The 15268-nt window shown below is 55.8% G+C and overlaps 1 protein-coding gene across 1 annotated transcript in view; it reads right to left on the bottom strand.

Moving 5' to 3' along the window:
* Window positions 1–12135: 12135 nt before the first annotated feature.
* LOC149875546 (tripartite motif-containing protein 6-like) overlaps window positions 12136–15268 on the bottom strand; it is a 139532-nt gene continuing 136399 nt past the window's right edge. Inside the window, exon 2 of the mRNA XM_090030961.1 lies at window positions 12136–12315. Within this exon, the coding sequence (XP_089887087.1) occupies window positions 12136–12315 (180 nt within the window). The remainder of the gene's footprint in view (window positions 12316–15268) is intronic.

The raw sequence follows: 15268 nt of genomic DNA, 5'->3' as shown, positions 1-15268 counted from the left end.
GCCTCCCCCAGTACTTCCAGTATCCCCCAGTACAACCCAGTACCCCCCAGGATCCCCCATTACCCCAGTGCCTCTTAGGATCCCCCAGTAGCTCCCAGTATTCCCCACTATGGCCCAGTACCCTCCTGGGATCTCCCATTACCCCAGTGACCCCCAGGATCCCCCATTACCCTTAGTGTCCTTCCCCAATGGCTCCTGGTAACATCCCAGAGCCCCCATTACCTCCCAGTATCCCCCAGTATATGTCTGTACCCTCCCTGGTCCCCCATTACCTACAGTGCACCCCAGTGCCTCAAAGTATCCCCACAACCTCCCAGTATGTTCCCAGGATCAGCCCATTACCACAGTGAGCCCCCATCAGTGCCCCCCAGTATCCTGCAGTACCCACGGATATTGCCTAGCAGCCTCCTGGGATCTCCCATTACCCCCAGTGCCACTCCCAGTGCATCCCAGTATCCCCCAGTGCCTCCCAGTATCTTCCAAATGCCCCAGTGCCCCTCCCTGGTTCCTCCCAGTCCCCCCAGGGTTAGAAATGGAATATTGTTAGAAATGGACAGCTTGCATCTTGCACCCGATAAGAAAGAAACACTGCCAAGGACTTTTTTCCTTTCCCAGCCTTGCCACAGCTTTTCTTATGCTAAATCGCAGACTCTCCCCCAGCTTCTCCCTAGCCTTTCTCATGCAGATTACAGAAGCTGGAATTCAACTGACTGTGGCCTTGAAAGGGGGTGGGATTTGAACTCTTGGCGACCCACTATAGTCTCTGAGCATGCTTAATTAGCTGATGCATATTTACCTCTCCGCCCTGCATATTTAAGTAGTTAATTATACTATACATGCGATGTATGTAGTGATGTAACCACATGTATGCTTGTATGAAATGGAAGTGAGCTGTAAGAGTTCCTGTTTCTGCACACATGCCCAGGAGGGGGAAGATAAATATTCCCTGCAAAATTCCTTTGTTGGTTCATAGTAATCTGAGTTTTTGACTCTGCTCTGACCCTATTTGCAAATACACCTTTAGTGCCATCTAATGAGTGTGTGTCTGTGATTTTTGTGTCCTCCAGAGAAACGAACCGCTTTATGCATCACCAGTGGGCCCCGTAACATGCAGTGGCCGCTGTGCCCGAGGTGCGGGGAGAAGGGCTGCCTGGGCGGGACTGGGCCCACCCCACGCACGGCGCTGCCCGCTCCCGCGGGGCTGGATGACGGGCTTCCCCAACGCCTGCAGGGGGGGCTGGGGGGCCGGACCCCAGGGGTTTCAGGGGTTGAGGAGGCTGGGGGGAGAGTGGAGGGGCTGGGGCTGACCCCAGGGTTTGCTGGGAGAAGGGGGGGGCGGCAGAGGCCCAGCGCGACCTGCCCGCGGGTGGGGGCAATGGGGGGGGCTGCCTCCATTCCGTGCCGTGTCTCGGGTGGGTGACAGCACTAGTTCATGTTATTCAGAGCTGCTGCACACGGAGCGGAGTCTCTCTGGCCGTGGTGGGGGCAGGGCTGTCCCCGCGGGGGACACGTGCCGCTCGCTCCATCCCAGCTCCACACCAGGCCCCCCAGGCTCACGACATGGGGGCACGTTGCGGTGGCTGAGTCCGGCCCATGCAACGGCATCGTGTGGGGCCTGCACAAGCCCCGGCGAGGGCAGATCCGGTGGAGACCCCCTGGGGCCGGATGGGGTGATGGAGGGTCCGCCTGGCCCGAGGGCCCTCAACTGCCTCCTGCCCGAGTCTGCTGGAAGGCCCGGCCCAGAGACCTCCGCACGGGCCAGGGGAGGAACCAACATTGCACACGCATGTGAGCGCAACCCGCATGCATGCTTATGCTACAACTCGCTGAAGTGCCTGCTTCCCTCAGCCCAGAGATTTGCAGTAGGGGAGCAGCGTCTGAGCCCCGGGGCAGGGGGCAGGATGGGTGCACGGCCCCAGGACACAACCCTGCATGGGGGGAGCAGGCAGGGCTGAGGCCAGGCCCCAGAGCCCAGGACAGCTGCAGAGGGCCCCAGCTGCTCAGCTGGACAAAAGGTTGAGCACCACGGCCCTCGGGCCTGGCCCAGGCACTGCCCCATTCAGTGCATGCCCTGCCCGTCTGCCTGGGGAGAGCCATCGCAAGGGCATCTCGCCTCTCCCTCCTCTAATAAATAGGAAACTGTGGTCCGAACCTACAGCAGTCAGCACCCAAATCCCACCCCTTCCCCCTGTCCGGCTGCAGCCAAGGCCTTTCTCATTTCACCCCCCGCTATTTGCCGTCCCACAGCAAGGGGCTCTGCTCTAGGAAAATCAAGGCATCTGGAAGGTGCAAGAAGAGCAGCGCTCAGACTAAATCAGGCACGCAGCAGGGGACCGGATTTGATGACTTTATAGGTCCCTTCTTGATGTAAAAATCGCGGTTCGTTTCTCGGGAGGCGAAAAAAACTCTCAGTCACAGACACACTCTATTAGCAACACAAAAGGTATATATTTGCAAATAGGGTCAGAGAGAGAGACAAAAGATCAAACACTCTGCTGCCCCCGAGGGAAACTGCCCAGCTGGCTTTATCCCCTCTCTCCTGACCACGTGTGCAGAAGGAGGAACTTTTACAACTCATTTCTGATTCATACAAACATGTATGTGAATACGTCAAATCATACGTCGCATGTGTATTATAATTAACTACTTAAGTATGCGGGGCAGATAGGCTTATATGTATTAGCTTATTGCGCATGGTTAGAAAGTATCTGAGGTTACAAGAGTTTAAATTTTCCTTGCTTCAAGGCTAGAATTGCAATTTACTCTTATCTGCATGAGAAAAGCTGAGGAGTATATGCTTTACTGTAACAAAGAGATAGTAACTTTGCAAAACAAAGAGAGAGTGATACCTTAATACAAAGAGCTCTCAGTAGCTCTCCCAGTTCTCTCACCAGGGAGGGCTGACAGCTGCGCTGTTTTAACAAGACTTATTGATAATACATTTTTAATAATATTTCTAACATTCTGGTCCTTCTTTCTATGATTTCTTTGAAGAGGGTGCAGACGGCGTGATGCATCACGACACATAATACAACACATTTTTTCTTCAGGGAAAAGGAAACTGGAAGTATTACTAATATGCTAGAGGGCTAGAGCACATATTCAGGTTGAGATGGAGGCAAACACAAATATAACTTTACTGGATTTGAATTAATTTGCTAGATTAACTGTTGCTTATACAAACACAAGAAACTCGGGAAAATTAATCAAAAGTTGTGGTTTCTTTTGTCCTGTTGTCAGTAGAATTCACTGTACATCTCTCAGGTTCAGAAACCAAAATCTAGCTTTCTTCAGGATCGTGACAGTGTTATGTCCACACCTGAGTTCACAGTCACCTCAGTCACTGCTTCCACGCCTGAGTACATACATTCAGCTTGAGTTAAAAACAGTCTGCACGGCTGTAGACTAGGACCTGTGTTAAAGGGAACAGCTAGTGGAGAGCAGAGTTGCAGAGGAAAGGTGCACTGCAATGGTGCAACATAAGGACCATTTAAAAGGAGGGGGGGCTGCTCACACGCCTGTGGAGCGAAGAGTTTAGAAGGAATTGGGTCGATCGCAAGGAACCGTTACGTTAATTGACACCCTCCCCGCTGCCAAATAGAAATGCTGTCGCCACGGCCTGGCAGGTGGTTTTAAAATGTGAAAAGAGCTGAAATCAAAGGGGGATAAGTACAACTGGACCCCCCCACCCCTTCCATCCCTGGAGTCTCTCCACTGCCCCCAAGGAGCAGGGCTGGGGGTGGGGAGAGGCCAGCCGCACTGCCCCCCCGCTCTGTCCACTCCATGCCGGCCAGCACAGGGCGCTCGGCGCCTCCGGGGAGTGGGGCTGGGGGAGTGGGGCTGCCCCCTGCCCCCACCCCTGCTCCAGCCCTGCTGTTATTGTGGGGCCACTGCCACCTCCCGGCTGGCTGCACAAATTGGTGAAATGTTCTTCTGATGATTGGGTGTTTCCTCTCCTTGTAAGGTGTTTGACTTTTGGCTTCAGTCATTTACCACAGATTGTATTACTGCTGGCGCGCAAGGAACTGGGTCCAAAAAAAATACACCTTTGTAAGTCAAGCTTTGCCACCTCTACTGCCTTGCTTCTCTGGCTGAAAATCTGCCCGCTCATATGATCAAGGACTCTTGGTTGCAGCACCTCCTCCAGTCCAGCACACACGCTGTTATCCAACGCTATGGAGAAACTTTCATCGCTCCCTACGCTGTATTTCTCCTGCGTGCGGTGACTCTGTCTCAGTTCTCTAGTGTCCCTGGTCAGAAATATGGGGACCGTTTTCCTACTGGATGTGGCGCCTTTGTCTGGGTTTGTCGTCCAGAATCGGACATGTCTTCCGCTTGTCCTTCAGAAATCACAAACGTTGGGGACAAAGTACCTGGATTTGTTCATCATCACCTCAGCGCGAACAAGGTGGGGTCCTTGTGCTATTTTTTCTTGTATCCCCATGCACCCAATTTGGTTAATTTGGTCTGTTTTATAAAGACAAACGATCTCCTTATTTAAAAAACAGCCTTCCGCATGATGACGATATCTCTGCTTCCATCACAATGGTAGCGGCCAAGGAGGTTGCTCTGAGACTCCAGTGCAACCTGGCATCACTCACAATCACTCATTTGGCTCTTTCAAGTGAGCCCGTCTCACAAAGACACAGAAACTTTATGAAGTCCTTGCTCAGCCAAGCAGTCCTTCCTAATGGCAATGAAGTCCAGTGATAGCCTGGGGCCATCTCCTGTCGACATGGAGAAGGCTCATCTAGACGAGCCGCAGCACTGTCGAGTCCTGTTGGCTGTCAGCTCCTTGGGGCTCCTCTCTGTTACCCACATTGATTCCCATGTTATGACACCAATTTCCAATTGCAAAGGGAAGGGAGAGGAAAAACCTATGAAATGTCCCATGCTGCCACAGGGCGCTAAGGTGGGACCGACCCAGCTCTTCTGCACAGGAAACACGGGAGTGCTCAGAGATCGCCACGACACCGTCACGATGCTCTGATGTGCCACGGGACGTGGCAACCCTCTTCCAGAAGACTTTTTTCCTGCCCTCAATATTCCTTGCTACTTCTTTTCAGGGTGTCCAGATACCTGGGCTGGGAATATTCTCATCTGCCCAAATCAAGTTAGATCTCGGTGGCAAGAATTTCCTTGCAAGACAAAAACCCGTGTTCCTCCTTTCCGAGAAACTTTGCCAGGCCTACGGGCTGAAACAAAGAGAAAAGCACACTCCTGGGAAGAAGACCAAATATAGCCCCTGCCTTTCCTTGGAGTACATTTTTACCCTACTACAATGAAAATTAATCTAGTTGTGTGTATGTGTGTGTGTGTGTGTGTGTGTGCATAGGTGTGTGTGTGAGAGAACAGCAGTTTCCGAGACACGCAGAGCATTCCTTCCAATGTTTTTAACAACAGCTTAGACTCTGTCCAGCTCTATGTCTTCACAGCGGGGGTGGTTGCATACATTTTAAAAATCCTGCCCAGAGGCAGAAGATCTCTCTCTGAAATGTTCTTTTCACTTCTATTCCTGGAAATCTCATCGCTCTGCTGTTATCACGGTGCCTGCAGTCTGATGTACGTTGACCAAATCATGTGTTCTGGGCTCAGCTTGAAACAGAGCTGGCAAGAACAATGGTTTCTGGAAGTGCAGATACAGTGGTGTCTGTTTGGAAAGAAAGCGGTTTCTGCTAGTGCCGGGGTGTCTGCATTGCAGTGAGGAGGGGTGGTGCAGATCAGCGGTTCTCACCCTGTGCAGGCACAATGCACCCCTCTTCCCCTGGTCGAGCTCGTAGGAAGGAGCTGTATTTCTACGTGTATAAAGGTGTATTGGGTATCTTTGTATCGATCTAGCTGTTGTCCATTCTAGGGAATGGACTGATTTGAAGAGGTTCATTAGGAAAAATCCAGATTGTACTCCTAACCGAAATTGAGAATCCTGTGGGAAAACCACTCTGGTCTCATGTGAAGCACCATCGATATTTCATTGAGATCTGGGGCAGCCTTTTTTTCTAACTGGGGCTGTTTTGGCATTTGCTAGTGGGAAGCTCTGTGATGAGGTCTGTGTAGCAGCTTTTCCAGGACATTTGGTAGTTTCAACCTATGCTCTAAAAATGCATCCCTCCACACCCCACCATGTTTGGCTCCATGTTACTTTGTAGTGTGCTCTGTTCCTAGGCCCAGGTCCTCAAAGGTCTTTTTATCCTTGATTCCCAGTGCAGTCACTCAGCGTTGCATGCGTCACTATGTTGGAGGGTCTGAGCTTAAGGGACTTGCTGAAGGACACAAGAGAAGTCTGTGGCATAGTCTGAGCCTGGATCTTCTGAATCCCCGGATAACGTCTTTCTCTGAGTTTTGCTCGTCGTCTCTTGTTAGACGCTCTCTTACCATGGAAGGCGCCACAAAACTTCAAACAGGGTGAATGTTATCCAGAAAGAATTATGCACCAGGATTTTTGGGCATCAGGAGCAGGTGGCTATTGTAGAAGAAGGGCAGTTTGCCTTGTTTGTTATTTGCTTGCTAACATCTGTGGAGTCATCTGCATTTTCCCTTGTTACTGCAGAGGCCTGTGAAACAAAACTCAACAGGACGCTCTTCAACAATGCCAAGAGAATCGGCCTGTGGACAAATACCTTCTCCTTCCCATAAGGCTAGACCTCTGACCCTTCCAAGGTGAGAGCATTGGCTTCCTCTCCAGTTTGCTGACTGGCTTGCTCAACTTAAGGAGACGATCCTCCAAGCCCAAAGGAAGGCAATCCCAACGAGGATCAAAGGGAGCAGGAGAGCACACAAGCCTCTGTGGCTCACCAAAAGCATCCGGGAATGTCTCCTTGCTAAAAAGGAGGCTTACACCCAATGGAAGGAAGGGGTCATCACCAGGGAGGGCTATTCTGCAGTTGCTCGGGGATGTAGGGGGCAGTTAGGAAGGCCAAGGCGGAGATGGAACTGGGACTGGCTTCCCAGATTAAGGACAATAAGAAGTCCTTTTTTAAATACGTAGGGGGTAAAAAGACGGTCCCAGGTAATGTGGGGCCCTTGCAGGACGCCATGGGAAACTTGGTCGTCACACCAGACGGCAAAGCCAACAGGTTTAATGATTTCTTTGCCTCTGTCTTGCTAAGTAGGGACCAGAACAGCCACCTCCCTGCTGGGCCCCCCTCGGGCCCCGGGGGAGGCACACCTGGGCCACGGGTTAGCGAGGATTTAGTTAGGGAGCTTCTGGAGGGGTTGGACATATTCAGGTCAGCTGGCCCGGGCGATCTCCACCCTAGAGTTCTAAAGGAACTGGCCGAGGTCATTGCAAGTCCCCTGGCACGGCCTTATGAACACTCGTGGTGCTCTGGAGAGGTACCGGAGGACTGGAAGAGGGCCAGCGTGGTCCCCATCTTCAAAAAGGGCAGGAAGGAGGACCCGGGAAACTATAGGCCGGTTAGTCTTACCTCCATCCTAGGCAAGCTGTTCGAGAAAATTATGCTGGCACACATCCAGGAGGGGCCAGCGGGGGACTGCATGCTTAGGGGCAAGCAGCACGGGTTCATCAGTGGCAGGTCCTGTCAGACCAACCTGGTGGCCTTTTACGATCAGATCACCAGATCATTAGATGCAGGGGGAGCAGTGGACATCGTCTTCCTGGACTTCCGGAAGGCTTTTGATACCGTCTCTCACCCCGTTCTCATCAAGAAACTGGGGGCTGTGGTGTCGACCCCCCCACAGTCAGATGTGGTCGCCAACTGGCCAGAGGGCCGCACCCAGAGGGTGGTAGTGGATGGGTCCTTCTCGACCTGGAAGGACGTGGGCAGGGGGGTCCCCCCGGGGCTCGGTCCTCAGGCCCGCACTGCTCAACATCTTCATCAGCGACTTGGACGAGGGGGTAAAAAGCCCCTGTTCAAATTTGCTGATGACACTAATATGTGGGGGGACGTGGGCACACTGGAAGGATGCAAGAGGCTACAATCAGACCTAGACAGGTTACAAGGGTGGGCGGACAAGAATAGGATGGGTTTCAACACAGACAAGTGCAAGGTGCTGCACCTGGGGAGGAACAACCGGCACCATCCCTACAGGCTGGGGAGCTGCCCTCTTGTCAGCACGGAGGCAGAAAGGGATCTGGGGGTCATCACTGACTCCAAGATGAGCATGGGCCGGCGGCGTGGGGACGCGGTCAGGAAGGCCGACCGCACCTTGTCCTGCATCCACAGATGCATCTCGAGCAGGTCCAGGGAGGTGACCCTCCCCCTCTGTGCGGCACTGGTCAGGCCGCAGCGGGAGGACTGCGTCCAGGTCTGGGCAGTGCCCTGCAGGAGGGACGTGGACGGCATGGAGAGGGGCCAGAGGAGGCCACTCGCATGGTCGGGGGCAGCAGGGCAGGCCCTACGAGAAGAGGCGACGGGACCTGAACCTGCTCAGCCTCCACAAGAGAAGGCCGAGGGGGATCTAGTGGCCTGTTACAGACTAGTCGGGGGGACCAGCAGGCACTGGGGGAGTCCCTGCTCCCCCGAGCATGCCAGGAGTGACCAGGAATAGCGGTCACAAGCTGGCAGAGGGGAGATCCAGACTAGACATCAGGAGGCGCGACGTCACGGTCAGGGCGGCTAGGATCTGGACCCAGCTCCCAAGAGAAGTGGTGCCGGCTCCTGCCCTGGGGGGGTTTAAGAGGAGGCTGGATGAACACCTTGCTGGGGTCGAGCCCCGTACTCTTTCCTGCCACGGCAGGGGGTCGGACTAGATGATCTGCTCAGGTCCCTTCCGACCCTAGAAACTGTGAAACTATGACTGAGTCCAAGGAGCCCGGGGGACGGTTCAGCAGAACAAGACACGTCCGTGCGCGGCCGGCCAAGCCGGGGGGCTCGCACAAGCCGGGGGCCCTGCCTGCGCCTCCCCCGGGCAGCCCCCAGCACACACTGGGGACAGGGGCAGGGCCAGGCCCGTGCAGCGGGGGCTGGGACCAGTGGGGGGTGGGGCGAGTGGGGGACACACGGCCGGTTCGACCTGCTCCTCCTTGGAGGACACGGCCACGGAAGCGGTGACTGCGCAGGCCAGAGACGCTGCTCTTCACGCGAGTGCTAATGCCCCTGGCCCCCCCCGGCCTTGCCCCTGCGCCTCGGCTCCGTGGGGTCCGCGGGGAGCTCGGCACGCCGCAGTACTGCCCGGGGGGGTCTGCAATGGGTGTGAGCACCACGACACCCCCTCTTCTCCCGGGCGGCGGTAGGGGCCAGGCCAGAGCCGGGGCTGCTGCTCCCCTGCCTGGCAACAAATGGAAGCACCCCGAGCGCCAGGTTTTCTCCCAACGCGTGTGCGAGCGCCGTGCGCCGAGCCCGGCCCGCGTGGGGGTTGTGTGACGGCGCCGTGCGAGTTGCTGCGCACGGGGATGCACGAGGATCCCCACCTTCAGTGCCAGCGGTCACGGTTACAGCCACAGGTTTCATGCGCTGGTACACAGCTGTACGGAAGATTTTGTCTTGCAAAATTGGGGATTTTCCATGGAAAATTACATTTTAAATAAAAATGCTATGACATGCACAGATGTTTTGTGATGTTTTAATTTATTCTTCTTTTCGTATATTCTGTTTTAAGATAAACACTTTTTTTCATCAATACCCCTTGAATTGAGGTTTGGGTTGATGTTTAACTGGTATTTGTTTTAATGCAGGTGAAAATAAGCAATAATGGGTTAAACCACGATTTTTAGAGACAAATTGAAGATTTGTGCCTGTGGGCTCCCTCCCAGAGGTGCAGGGGAGAGCAGGGGCCCAGACACCCGGGTCCTCGGGTGGGGGGGCTGGGGCCGGGGTCTCGGGGAGGGGCGGGGGTGGGGGCGAGAGCAGGGGGCTGGGGGCCGGATGCGGGGGGGGGGCACCACTTCCAGCTCTGCAGTCTCGGGGGGAATCAACCCGTGTTCGCACCGCGCAGGCGCTGAGACGGACTTTCCCAGCTCCTGGAGTCGGTCGGGGAAGATACTGGAGTTGCCCAAACATGAGAGAGAGAGAGTGTGTGCGTGTGTGTGCGCGTGTACTCGCGTGTGCAAAGACGGGATTGTAAGTCACCTCCGTCCCCGCGTGTCCGAGCCTCCGTCCCGCCCTTCCCTTCCCTTTTTTCTCCTCTTCCCTCTTGTCCGTCCCGTTTTGTCTCGTCTCCCGGCCCCGCCGCTGGCTGCGGTCGTCTCCCCCCCACAGCCGTGCCCTCGCTGCCCCCCGCGGCACTGCGGCGGCGCTCCCGGCGGGGGGGGGGGCACTGCCCGGCTCCCCGCGGGCTGCGGGCGGTGCGGGAGCCCGGACGAGATCTCGCGGCCACAACCGCGTCGGTCCCGCGGCGCCGGCGGCGCTCTCGGCCGGGAGCCGGAGCCGGGATGCCATTGGCCGCCCCGCCGCGCGTGCCCGCCCCCCGGGAAGTGGCAGGCGCCGATTGGCTGCTGCCGGCCGAGGGGCGTGGTCGCGTGCGCAGGTGCCGGTGCGGGTCCGCCCGGGCTGCACGCGGTGTCGCCCCCCCCCCACCGCCCCCCGCCGCCTCCCTGCCGGGGCCGCGTGCACGAGCGGCAGCTTCCCCCCGGCTGGCGGTGGGGAGCCGGGCGGCGTGGCGCTGGCTCGTGTCCGGGGGTCGTGGCACAAGGTTTGGGCGATTTGGCCTGAGACCAGGACACTTCCAAAGGTAATAACGAAAGGGCCCTTCCCCCACGGCTCCTCAGCTGTGGGTCAGGTCGAGAGTGCTGCTGAGCTTTCTCCCCAGCCCAGGAGGAACCTTCCCCTGCTCCAAAGGCCTGTGGCCCTGCTGGGGAGATCAGCCCACATCTGCGTGCGTGTGTCTACGCGTGCAATTAATGCACACAAATAAACTCGTGCTTCTTGATCTGGCACAGGCCGGCTAGGCGCTGCGAGCGTATCAGCCGCTAGGCAGCTGGGTTCGGGATCGAGGAGGCGAGTCGGGAGTGAAGCAAAGGCAAATTCACTGCTGGCTCACGCGTCCAACAGCTAACGGACAGGCTAATGCGACAAACAGGTAGCAGAGCACTACAGAGCCAGCAGTGAATGATAATGTCGTGGTAAAACACGTGGAGGCTTTCGGGTCAGGTGAGGAGAAGCTTTTCTTCCGAGCTCCAGCTGCGGAGAGAGCTCAGGGCAGCAGGGATGCACCAAGCGCTCCAGAGAGATCTCTCCCCTCACGCACCGTCGTCCAGTCCGTGTGCTGTTGAACAGCCGTTACACAGGACGTGATTGCAGTCAGTTTTCCCGAGCAAGCAGTCAGAGATGAGAAACCCATTTTCTGTTGTCTCAAAAGCAAGGGACACATGCTTCTCTGCTGTCTCAAGGCTGCGGTTATGGGTGCAGCAGATCGCTTGGGAATACAAGGGACAAACGTTTCCTTCTGTCTTTGCTCTAACACGCAGAGCCAGCAATTTCCCACTTAACTGTCACGGTCATTTCCGACTTGCAGTTAGCTTGACCAAAGTTTAAGGCATCCAGTTATTGTGGAATCAAACAAATTACAAATGGACCGAATGACAAAGAGTTCCCACGTGGGGTTGGCAACTTACCGGCAGTCCCTCTAGGCCAGGTGTGCGCCAAGTTGTTCCAGCGAAGTCAGGCATCCCCGGGGGATCAGCGCTGTCCGAGGGGTCACTGGGAAGGTCCCTAGGTCAGGATCTGGTCCTCGCTCCCATTGGGAGTCCGGGGTCCAGGCTTGGTACAGCGATGGTCCTTCTGACCCGTGCTTCGTGCTGGTCCCTTGACATGCGTGCTCCTTTGTTCATAGTTTCATAGTTTCATAGTAGCTAGAGTCGGAAGGGACCTAGGTAGATCATCTAGTCCGACCCCCTGCCTTAGCAGGAAAGAGCACCGGGGTCAGATGACCCCGGCAAGGTGCTCATCTAACTTCCTTTTAAAAATCCCCAGGCTAGGAGCCTGCACCACTTCCCCTGGAAGCCGGTTCCAGGCCCTAGCCGCCCTGACTGTGAAGTAGCGCCTCCTAATATCTAATCTAAACTTACCCTCCGCCAGCTTGTGACCGTTATTCCTGGTCACTCCTGGCAGCGCACGGGGGAACAGGGACTCCCCCAATACCTGCTGATCCCCCCTGACCAGTTTGTAGCAGGCCACAAGGTCCCCCCTTAACCTTCTCTTGTGGAGGCTAAACAGGTTCAGGTCCCGTAGCCTCTCCTCATAAGGCCTGCCCTGCTGACCCCTGATCATACGAGTGGCCCTCCTCTGGACTCTTTCCATATCGTCCACGTCCCTCTTGAAGTGTGGCGCCCAGAACTGGACGCAGTACTCCAGCTGCGGCCTGACCAGTGCCGCACAGAGGGGGAGGATCACCTCCCTGGACCTGCTCGAGATGCATCTGTGGATGCATGACAGGGTACGGTTGGCCTTCTTGACTGCCTCCCCACACTGCCGGCCCATGTTCATCGTGGAGTCAATGACGACTCCAAGATCCTTTTCCGTCTCCGTGCTGGCAAGAGGGGAGTTCCCCAACCTGTAAGTGTGGTGCCGGTTCTTCCTCCCCATGTGCAACACCTTGCACTTATCAGTGTTAAACCCCATCCTATTCTCATCCGCCCACCGTTGCAACCTGTCAAGGTCAGCTTGTAGCCTATTGCACCCTTCTAGTGCACCCACATCCCCCCACATCTTAGTGTCATCAGCAAACTTGAACAGGGTGCTTTCTACCCCCTCATCCAAGTCACTGATGAAGATGTTGAACAGTGCGGGCCCGAGGACCGAGCCCTGGGGGACCCCACTGCCCACGTCCTTCCAGGTCGAGAAGAACCCATCCACTACCACCCTCTGGGTGCGGCCCTCCAACCAGTTGGCGACCCATTTGACTGTGTGGGCATCGACACCACAGTCTCCCAGCTTTTTGATGAGGACAGGGTGAGAGACAGTGTCGAAAGCCTTCCGGAAGTCCAGAAAGACTACATCCACAGCAACCCCTGCGTCTAATGATTTGGTGACCTGATCGTAAAAGGCCACCAGGTTGGTCTGACAAGACCTGCCACTGATGAACCCATGTTGGTTGCCCCTGAGCATGCATTCCCCCTCAAGGCCCTCCTGGATGTGTGCCAGGATAATTTTTGCAAAGAGCTTACCCGGGATTGAGGTCAGACTAACTGGCCTGTAATTTCCCGGGTCCTCTTTTTTTCCCTTTTTGAAGATAGGGACCACATTGGCCCTCTTCCAGTCCTCCGGCACCTCGCCAGAGCACCACGAGTGCTCATAGAGCCGCGCCAGGGGTCCCGCAATGACCTCGGCCAGTTCCTGTAGAACCCTAGGGTGAAGATCGTCCGGACCAGCGGACTTGAACACGTCCAGCCTCTCCAGAAGTACCCTAACTAACTCCTCGCTAACCCTTGGCCCAGGCGTGTCTCTCTCGGGGCCCGAGGGGGGCCCAGCAGGGAGGTGGCTGAACTGGTCCCTACTTAGGAAGACAGAGGCAAAGAAATCGTTAAATATGTTAGCTTTGTCATCTGGCGTGATGACTAAGTTGCCCATCGTGTCCTGCAGGGGCCCCACATTACCCGGGACCCTCTTTTTACCCCCTATGTATTTGAAGAAGGACTTCTTATTGTCCTTAATCCGGGAAGCTAGTCCTATCTCCAACTCTGCCTTGGCCCTCCTGACTGCCCCCCTACATCCTCGGGCGACTATAACATAGTCCTTCTTGGCGATGACCCCATCTCTCCATTGGGTATATGCCTCCCTTTTAGCAAGGAGACATTCCCGGATGCTCTTAGTGAGCCATGGGGGTTTATGTGCCCTCCTGCTCCCTTTGACCCTTGTTGGGATTACCTCCCTTTGGGCATGGAGGATCGTCTCCTTAAGGAGCAACCACTCCCCTTCGACATCTGATTCCCTTCCCCTCTGGGTCCTCAGCGCTTCCCCAACGATCCTCCTTAGCTTGTTGAAGTCAGCCCTCCTAAAGTCTAGGGCTGTTGCCTTGCTGCAGCCCTTTGCCACCTTACGCTGGATGGTGAATTCCAGCAAGCGATGATCACTGTCTCCCAGGTGGCCCATCACCCGCAGCCCCCTCACCAGGTCGTCACCCGTGGCCAGCACCAGGTCCAACAAGGCGTCTCCCCTGGTGGGACTGTGCACCTCCTGGGTTAGATGGAGGTCCTGCACTCTGGCTAAGAACCGACGTGAGCGATCAGACTTGGCTGACTGCTCCTCCCAGCAGATGTCTGGGAAGTTCAGGTCCCCCATGATGACCACATCCTTAGCCCTCACTGCCTCTGTGAGCTGACCTAAGAATTCCTGGTCGAGCTCTTCTCCCTGGTTGGGAGGTCTATAGTAGACTCCCACCGTTAAGTCTCTCTCCCCTGGACTGCCTTTTACTCTAACCCAGAGCACCTCAGAGTGCCCCCCCTCTACCCCCTTGCTAATTAACGAGGAAGTATATTCCTCCTTGATGTAGAGTGCTACTCCTCCACCTTTCCTTCCTATCCTGTCCTTCCTGTATAGCCTATAGCCCTTGACACTCACCGCCCAGTCATGCGATGAGTCCCACCACGTTTCTGTGATCCCTACTATGTCAGGGCTGGTGACAGCTAGGAGGAGGGCGAGTTCCTCCTGCTTCTTCCCCATACTTCGAGCATTCGTGTAGAGGCATTTGAGGCCTTCAACGGTTGTGCCCACTGACCCCCTAGTCTCAGCAATGCCCCGTCCCCCATCGCTTACCTGTTTCTCCCTTTTGACCATTGGTCTGGGCTCGCTGGCTGTTGCTGGGCCTGGTAGTTCATCGTCTCCTCCGCCCTCATCTTCCCCCTCCCCCGACGAGCCTAGTTTAAAGCCCGCCGAAGGAGGTTCACCAACCTGGAAGAGAACACACGCTTACCTTTAGGGGAAAGGTGGAGCCCATCCCATCCCAGCATGTCTCTCATCACGATGTACCGGTCATGGCTGAGGAAGCCAAAGCCCGCCTCGAAGCACCATTCCTGTAGCCTCCAGTTGGTCTCCGCAATGCACATCTCGTGACGTCTGCCTCGACCGCTCACTGGCAGGATGGAAGAGAAGACCGCCTGTGCGCCCATCTCCCTCAGCACGCCTCCCAGAGCATGGTAGTCCTCCATCAGGCGATCAGGGGCTCTCCTGGCCGCATCGTTAGTACCCACATGGACAAGGACCATGGGGTAATAATCGGTGGGCTGGATGATGGACTGGAGCATCCCCTTCACATCCTGAATCTTCGCTCCGGGCAGGCAGTAGACCTCACGTGCTGAGGGATCCTGGCGACAGATGGGGCCCTCCGTACCTCTCAGGATGGAGTCACCAATCACGATGACGCGACGCTTCCT

The sequence above is a fragment of the Crocodylus siamensis genome, chromosome 1 (assembly GCF_052110815.1).
Source record: "Crocodylus siamensis isolate JL-2025a chromosome 1, ASM5211081v1, whole genome shotgun sequence".
Lineage (NCBI taxonomy): Eukaryota > Metazoa > Chordata > Crocodylia > Crocodylidae > Crocodylus > Crocodylus siamensis.
The sequence above is the reverse complement of the archived record's forward strand: the minus strand, read 5'-3'. Positions and strand labels throughout refer to the sequence as shown.